General features: G+C 41.4%; 1 protein-coding gene across 1 annotated transcript; it reads right to left on the bottom strand.

Annotated features, from left to right (window-relative positions):
• Positions 1-5,857: 5,857 nt before the first annotated feature.
• On the bottom strand, positions 5,858-6,796 carry LOC114107517 (olfactory receptor 7G2-like). Its single transcript, XM_027954931.2, has one exon. The coding sequence runs from the start codon at positions 6,794-6,796 to the stop codon at positions 5,858-5,860; it is 939 nt and encodes a 312-aa protein (XP_027810732.2).
• Between the last annotated feature and the right edge of the window lie 1,046 nt (positions 6,797-7,842).

Genomic DNA, 7,842 nt, shown 5'->3' with positions numbered 1-7,842 from the left:
GAACAGGGTGAGACCAGACAATGAGAACTGGGTCAGACCTGGGAGAAACGGGATGGAGAACATGACATGGGGTCTCACAGTGGGCAGGAGAGGGGTGGGGCTGCTTCTCATCATGATTTTTCCCCCCTGATTCTTACTCTCCTACCTCTTCCCAGGATCTGATTGAAGTCATACACTCACCCCCTTCCAAGGCATTTGATAAGGGACATTATGTTACCTGGTTGACTTCAGGAGGAGCAATGTCCAGCATCTCACCTGGAAATTGAGGGTGGAACCTCTGTCCTCAGGACGTACAGTCAGACTAAATGAGCCAAAGGGGGGGGGTGTTCTCTTCTATATCAATAATGTTTACTGACCCTTAATTCCAGTTTTTGTGTTTTTCACAGAAGACTCATCTAGTGTATGATCAACACTGAATGCCAAATATGCAGACAGGACCACGACGCCCTGATTAGAACTTTATAAACAAGTTTTCAGTCTTGTCAAAGAGTCTTTTTCCTCACTAATGGAGACTGTGAATTGAAATCACAGTTCTTTCTTTTTCACGGAAGGGTTGATTCAATTCCAAAATCATCAAAAAGTGGTAATACACAGATGGATTCACATGCTTAGCACACATGGACAGATTTCAGCTGTCATTTGATGTGTGGAGATTCTGCTTCATGCGGGAATTCATTTTAAAACCTTTTCCATTGAAAAAGCTCAGTATCTGCGCGTGCTTATCAACACATTTCACCGTATGTTGATTCATTGCTTCTGTGTGGTGCCAAGGATGAAGCCCAGGGCCCTACAGGTGCTGGGCACACACTCTACCACTGAGCTCCACCCTCAGCCCACATAACTCACTCTATATGAACTTTCAGTTTTCAAGATGCATGATTTAATATTTAGATCAAATAGCATCAGATATCTTCCTTCACATCTCAACCTCAGTCTCTTCTAAGAAGAGGAATGAGAGATAAAATATCTAAAGTTGTCAATGGGCTTATAAAACATGGGGAATTTTTCCTTAAAACACAAAAACAGTAGTAATGTGAAATAATAAAATTAGTACCGTTTCAAAAAGAATGAAAGGTAAACATGACATCGCAAGTAGACAAAAGGAAAGCCTCTATGGATGTATCTCTCCAAGCGAAAACACGATGCTGTGTCCAAGTAATGAAGACTGACTCTTCTAGGAGACTGTAGCCAAGAACAACTGTGAAAGTTGTCTTTAATCAACTAATTGATTTGGTTTTGACTTGATCAAAATATCTGTATGTATTTGTGAGGTATAAGGTGATGTTTTGTTTCTTTTGTGGATTGAGTAGTGATAACTCAGTTATAACTGAGTTTTATCTTTGTTTCCTTTGCTGGACAGAAGCTTTCATACTTTATAGGTGCATTATTTATAGCATATCCATCTCCTAAAATGTTATCTTTGCTCTTTGGTGAGCACATTCATATTTCTGTCTTCCATTTGGAGATATACATCTCTGTTAATTGTGTTTACTTTACTGGGCCAGAAAAGACCATAGATCATTCTTTCTATCAAACCCTAACCCTGTACCTAGTGATGGACCCCCCTTTCTCTACCCTCCCTCCTCTGATCCCTGTATCTGGTGGCCACTATTCTGTTCCCACTTCTATGATATCAATTTTGTGAGATTCCTGCTCTGTGTGAGATCATGCTGTGTTTGTCTTTCAATTCTTGACTTATTTCACTTACCACAGTGTTCAAAGTTTCCTTCATTTTGTCACAAATGATAAAATTGCATGCTTCCTCATGATAGAATAGTATTTATTCTGTGGTGTGTGTGTGTGTGTGTGTGTGTGTGTGTGTATGTGTGTGTTTGATGCCTCTGGCATAACAGACTGGGAATATTGGTGGAGTATTTTTTCACCTGTTGATTTCATTTTCTTTGAGTAGATACTCAAGAAAGGAATTCCTGGGTTGAGTGGTAGCTCTAGTTTTAGTTTTGAGGGGAACCCCATAATATTTTCCATATGGCTGCAATAATTTAAATTCTCAACAAGAATATTCAGAGTTCCTATCTCCACATTCTCATTAGAACTTGTTGTTATGTTTTATCTTTTTCATGGTGATCATTCTCACTGAGAATATGATATCTCATTGTGGGTTTGATTTGCACTACTCTAATGATTAATGGTATGGAGCATTTTTCTCTATATATGCAGTCTTTTTTTTTCTTTGCTACTGGGGATTGAAGTAGGGGCACATAACCACTGAGCCATATCCTCAGCCCTTTATTTTTTTATTTTTCATTTTAGGACAGTCTTCCTAATTCTCTGAGGCTGGCTTTGAACTTGAAATCCTCTTGCCTCAGCCTCCTCAGTTGCTGGGATTACAGGCACACACCACCATGACCAGCTTTAGCTGTCCATTTTTAAGAATCTTTTGATAAATAACTATGCAGACATTCAGTACATGTATAAACTGAGTTATTTGCTTTTTACTATTCAGTTGTCTTCTATATATATACATTTACATATATTGGGTATTAACCTTGTCAGATGTGTAGTTTGCAAATATTTTCTCCCAATCTGTAGTTTGCCTCTCATATCTGTCCACTGTTTCCCTCGATGGACAGAAGCTTTCATACTTTATAGGTGCATTATTTATATAGGTGCACTAATTGATAACACATTATTTATAATTGTTAACTTGATGCTTAAATCATTATATTTAAGATGATGCACTTCTTTTGTTGTTGTTGTTGTTGCAAAAGAAGATGGAAAAGAAAGATAAAATATGCCAGGACTTGAAAAACCTGAAGGAAAAGAGCAACAACTTGTTAGCATGTCCTAAGGGTGCTTAGGACACTGGTGATGTGACCTCCCAGCACCAGGTCCAGGCTGCTTGCTTGTTCACCTGCAGAAGGAGGAAGACAAAGATGATCCAAACAGGAAAAAGACCCTGAATAAACACTCGAGGATCGCTGTGGGATATGACAGCACTTAAACATGCCATCCTTATGAGCAGCTCCGCAGGGAACTCATGTTTAGTGGGCAGGTTGTGCTTGTATGCAGGGTTATCAAGGTACATGGTTGAAGAAATGGGTTTGTATTGTCAAATGCTTGCCCCTGTAAGTTGGTTGAAGGGAGCTACACTCTTGCTGGTCACAGAGGTACAAGCCTGTGGTGTCAGCTACTTAGGAGACTGAGGCAGGAGGATCACAAATTCAAGGCCTTCCCAGACAACTTAGTGTGATCCATTCTCAAAACAACATAAAAAGGGCTGGGGGTACAGCTCAGTGTTAGTGGGTCTCTGATTTCAGTCCCCAGTGTATGAAAAAGGAAGAACAGAAAAGTAAGAAAGCTAGTCAGCAATGCCCAAATGAAGGAAGACCTTGTAGCCAATAATTACTTCCCAAGTATAGATATCTTTCATTTTGATGAAGAAACATGAAAGACAATATCCATTCAGCTTTATTCATAATGGCAATAAAACAAATATACAAATTTTATCAAAATTGTGAAGACTTTCTTTTTACTGTCACCAGACAGCATGCAAAATAAAGTATACTAAACCCCAAAAAGTGATGGACTCTCAGAGCTACACCAATGAAAGTGACAACCAAGATGCAGAAATCATTTATGACCTTGACAATCAAGATGCAGAAATCATTTATCAAGGTCAAAGAGAAGAAAATGGTTGCAATCACTTGTTCAGCCTTGTAAGAATGAGTGATAAGAAGGCCTTACTGTTCTGTATAAGGTTTAGGGGGAAAGAGGGGGCATTAGTATTAAAAACTGACCACAGGGCTGGGAGGAGCTCAGTGGCAGGGTGTCTGCCTAGGGTGTTCTAAGCCATGACGTCACAAAAACAAACAGAAACAAAACTGGCCGCAGTAGTCAAATTTCTCTCTCTACTTCTCTGATGAGGATATATGTCATTACACTTGCAGACTGTCATATCATCTGGATAGGATCATTCTCTGCAAAATCCTTTTTCAACATGAGTAACACCCATCCACATGTTCATATTCACAAGTGAAGAGGATCCGGGTATGGAAGTATCAATTTTAAAGCCACCATTCAGGGCTGGGGATGTAGCTCAGTTGGTAGAGTGCTTGCCTCACATACACAAGGCTCTGGGTTCAATCCCCAATACTACCAAAATAAATAAATAAAGCCACAGATGACACAGATGTGTTCTACACAAATCCTTAGAGAGGTCTGTGATCTGTGGACCAAGTCAGGTCCCTCAGCTTTCTGCCTCTGGCACCATGTCCAGGCACAACACCTGGATCTGTGGCAACCACCTGGGGATGAGGAGAGCACCTCCTTAGAAGAATCTACCTCCTGTAGGACTCAGGGGAACCACAAGTCGGGAAACTACTCTTTTCTACTCCTGAAGTCCTTTTAAGAAAAAAATTCTCTTTGTCCAAAACCAATATTTTGAAACCATTACTGATAATCTAAATATTTGCATTTTATAACAGTGCAAATGAACAGGATAGATGCTGATGTGACCTCATAAGGACACAGTTTCCCAGGAGGCATCTCAGTAATTCCCTGAGTGTGTATGAGTATTTTTGCTTCACAGAGGGTCCACCAGTGAGATCAGTGCCCGTGGCCTTAACCATGGGACCAGGCTGAAGATGGTCTCCACACAAGGCCTTGACTTCGATAATTGTTCCCAGCCCACTCCACCTTCTTATGTTACAGAACTGTCCAAAAACCAAAGAAGAGCTTGAAATCCAAGAGGAAATGCAGCTACCTTTCTATTCGCGCAGGCTTGTGATTGGGAGAGGTTGTGTTCTAGGTGCCAGTAGCATTGCTTACATATTTCCCTAGCCTTTCCCGTCCTCCAACTTGCCTGTTTCTAAGACTGTGCCAACACAAGTTTTCTAGATCTAAACACTTCCTTCAGGCTACACTTCTATAAACCTGGGCGAAGAAACTGGTTTGCAATATTGAAAGTTTATGTCTAACGGCACAGACTTGGACAAAACTCAGTGTTACGTTTCAAGAGAAATTTACATGCACTTGTTTGTCACCTTTCCCCATCATTTTAGGAACATGGGGTGGCAGAATCACAGGGCATTCTGGGTCTTGAGGAAACCTGTCAATTTGTTTTCATCTAGAAATACAAGTCAAAAGCCAAAGACACAGCCTAAAGGAGCAGTTCTACTCATGAGCTTTCTCAAGGCCCCCTTCACGTCCCTGTTCAACATGTAAAGGACCAGAGTGGACATCACTGGGGCCACTGCACTGTTTTTTTAATTACTTGAGTATATTAACATCGGGTTTCTTCGTTTTATTAGGATGGAAGGCATCTTCACTAATCAAGTTCAACTATCACGGAATCTTCTCAATGACATCATCTAATTATGAAATTTTATGGATAATGACCCTAATGATGGTGGGTGTTCTTACTGCCTTGAAGGATATGGATTAGCAGTAACAGGTCCCAGCTGTGGCTTCACAGGGCATGAATACTCAGGCTTTTGCATTTATCCTCACAGTAGGATTAAGTTTAGGATGAAATGAACAAGATCCCAACCAGGGGGACAGCTGGAAACTATTCCATATTCAAAAACATCACTTTGTTTAAATACTATCCTGCCCTGTCTGCCTTCTCTACTTACCATCTTTTGAGAATGTACCAAAGAACATTTGCTTCAGACGGATCCTATGGGACCTGAGAAAAGCTGTTGTGTTTAGATCATTGAAATCATGTGAAAACCCTCATAGAGATAACCATGAAGCAATGTCAGGATCTGAACCACGTTCAAGGCACCTGCTCATTATGTTGCTTAGTCATTTTGGGAAAATGCAGTGATAGCAGTATCAGGCATTCTGTTCTTTTATGCACACTAGAAACATAATTCCAAAAAACAATGTCAGTGCATCATAGGAGAGAACTTCTTCTATCAATGAGTTTTCTCAAGGCCCCCTTCATGTCCCTGTTCCTCAGGCTGTAGATGAAGGGGTTCAGCATCTGAGGGACCACAGAGTACATCACCGAAGCCACTGCAGTCTTCCTAGGGGAGTCAGTCACCTCAGAGCTAATGTACACCCCAAAACCTGTCCCATAGAACAGGGAGACAACAGACAGGTGAGACCCACAGGTGGAAAAGGCTTTATACTTTCCTTCTGATGATGGCATTCTCAAGACAGAGGACACAATGTGAACATAAGAGAAAATGATTCCACAGAGAAAAACACCACCAAATACACCTAATACCAAATATACCAGCAGGTTATTGATGAGGGTATCAGAACAGGCCAGTTTGATGACCTGAGCAAGTTCACAGAAGAAGTGGGGGATCTCCAGGGCGGTGCAGAAGGACAGTCGCAGCACCATCAGAGTGTGGAGGAGGGCATCCACGGTGCTGATGAGCAGGGAGATCAGAATCAGCAGGACACACAGGCAGGGGTTCATGATAACTGTGTACCTCAGGGGATGACAAATGGCCACATAGCGATCATAGGCCATCACTGTTAGGAGGCAGTTCTCTAAACCACCAAAAATCAAGACAAAGCAGACTTGGGAGAGGCAGTCCGTGTATGTGGTGCTCTGAACCTCTGTTAGGATGTTCACCAGCATCTTTGGAATGGTGCTTGTGCTGAAACAGATGTCATTAAAGGACAAGTTGGAGAGGAAGAAGTACATGGGGGTGTGGAGGCGGGGGTCAGAGATGACAGCCAGGATGATGAGCAGGTTCCCCAGGATGGTGACCAGGTACATGGACAGGAACAGGCTGAAGATGAGGGGCTGCAGGGCTGGGTCATCTGTCAGTCCCAGGAGAAGGAATTCTGAAACAGCTGTGTGGTTTCTGGGTTCCATGGTGTTGAAGAATCTCTAATAAATGTTGGGTGAAGAAAAATTGTTTAGACTGCAGCAGTAAGGCTGTTAGAAAACCACAGCAGCAGACTTCTTAGGAATTTCAAACACGGGGGATTGTTTTTCTCTCTCCCTTTTTTCTTATTCCCTTTATTGCTGCTCAGGATGAAATTCTAGTGACATCCTTGCCCTCAAGTTCAAAGCATTTGCTAAGGGACTCTGTTACCTGGTTCTCATCAAGAGGAATGATTTCAGCATCTCACCTGGATATTGAAGATGGAACGTCTGTCCTCAGGAAATGCAGACAGGCTAAACAAGTCCACAGGCTCCTGTTCAAGAGGAGTCCTCTCTGGGAAGAGGCCCAGGTGCTGTGCCCTGACTGATGCAGGGCTCCTGAGTGAGCTGGTCACAGGTTGATTCCTATATTGTCTGTTTCCCTGGGGGCCCAATATCCACAGCTCCTCCTCAGACCAGTTGCTTTAGTGTCATTCAGATCCCAACAGTGCATAGCTTTAAGGATGAAGAGCACAGAAGAGAGTAATTCAGGGCAGCTCAGTCCCTGACCTTGGAGGCCACATGTGCAGCATTCAATTCTCCACCTCCTTTATGCTCATCTCCATTTTAGGGTAATGGCACAACACGCATCTCAATAAATTCCATTATTCCTTTTAAATTCCAAAAAAAAGAAATCTACATAGTTACTAATATCAGGAACACTGATTTCCACCATAGATATGAAAATATGCCTTATATATGGGCATAAAGAATGCAGTTATAAATATTAACTAAGATATGGTGAAAATACTCTCACAAGTGTCTTTTCTTATGTCACATTGCTGTTTACTGAGTTGTAATATTTGTTCTTTATGTTTGCATAGAGGGCCTTAATCAGTTTATTTTTTTAATCAGTATCGACTACAAAAAAATATAGGCAAGGACCATGACTCATGGGTTAGAATTTCATAGGTACTTTTTTCAATATTGTTAAAATAGTTTCAGTAATATTCTTTAGAAATGGAGACTTTGAGTAGAAATTATGTGTCCACATT

Source organism: Marmota flaviventris, chromosome 1 (genome assembly GCF_047511675.1).
Source record: "Marmota flaviventris isolate mMarFla1 chromosome 1, mMarFla1.hap1, whole genome shotgun sequence".
Lineage (NCBI taxonomy): Eukaryota > Metazoa > Chordata > Mammalia > Rodentia > Sciuridae > Marmota > Marmota flaviventris.
This window is presented reverse-complemented; position numbering and strand designations above follow the sequence as displayed.